The sequence below is a fragment of the Colobus angolensis genome, unplaced genomic scaffold (assembly GCF_000951035.1).
Source record: "Colobus angolensis palliatus isolate OR3802 unplaced genomic scaffold, Cang.pa_1.0 Scaffold357, whole genome shotgun sequence".
NCBI lineage: Eukaryota > Metazoa > Chordata > Mammalia > Primates > Cercopithecidae > Colobus > Colobus angolensis.
The window spans coordinates 316803-317130 of NW_012116899.1; the positions used below are offsets into that span (position 1 = coordinate 316803).

At 61.9% G+C, this 328-nt stretch overlaps 1 protein-coding gene across 1 annotated transcript in view; it reads right to left on the reverse strand.

The window, feature by feature from the left end:
* The window catches only part of LOC105519681 (ankyrin repeat domain-containing protein 36C), a 63265-nt gene extending 63017 nt beyond the window's left edge, over positions 1–248 (reverse strand). Inside the window, exon 1 of the mRNA XM_011953125.1 lies at positions 182–248. Within this exon, the coding sequence (XP_011808515.1) occupies positions 182–248 (67 nt within the window). The remainder of the gene's footprint in view (positions 1–181) is intronic.
* Between the last annotated feature and the right edge of the window lie 80 nt (positions 249–328).

Consider the following 328-nt stretch of genomic DNA (forward strand, 5'->3'; position numbering starts at 1 on the left):
CAGCAGGACCATGAGCAGCCGTCCCTCAATCAGTGGCCTCTCTCAACTCGGCCAGGACAGACAACCAAGCACACTGTCAGAAGGCCAGCCCACCCAGAGGGGTACACAGAATTGACGGCTGCCCTGAAGGAGCCACCGGCTGCTGGCATGGAGCCTAACAGAGAGGCCCGGGCAGTCTGACCCACTGGACCCAGGGCGAGCCCCAGATAAGGAGCCTTGCCAGTAGAAGTGCCGGCTCTCTCCGCCATTCCCAGGAGCTTTCTCCCCGGAGAACTTTCCCCTGGGCAGGGCAGATCTGTGGGAGTCAGGAGAGGCTCCTAGAGAGTTG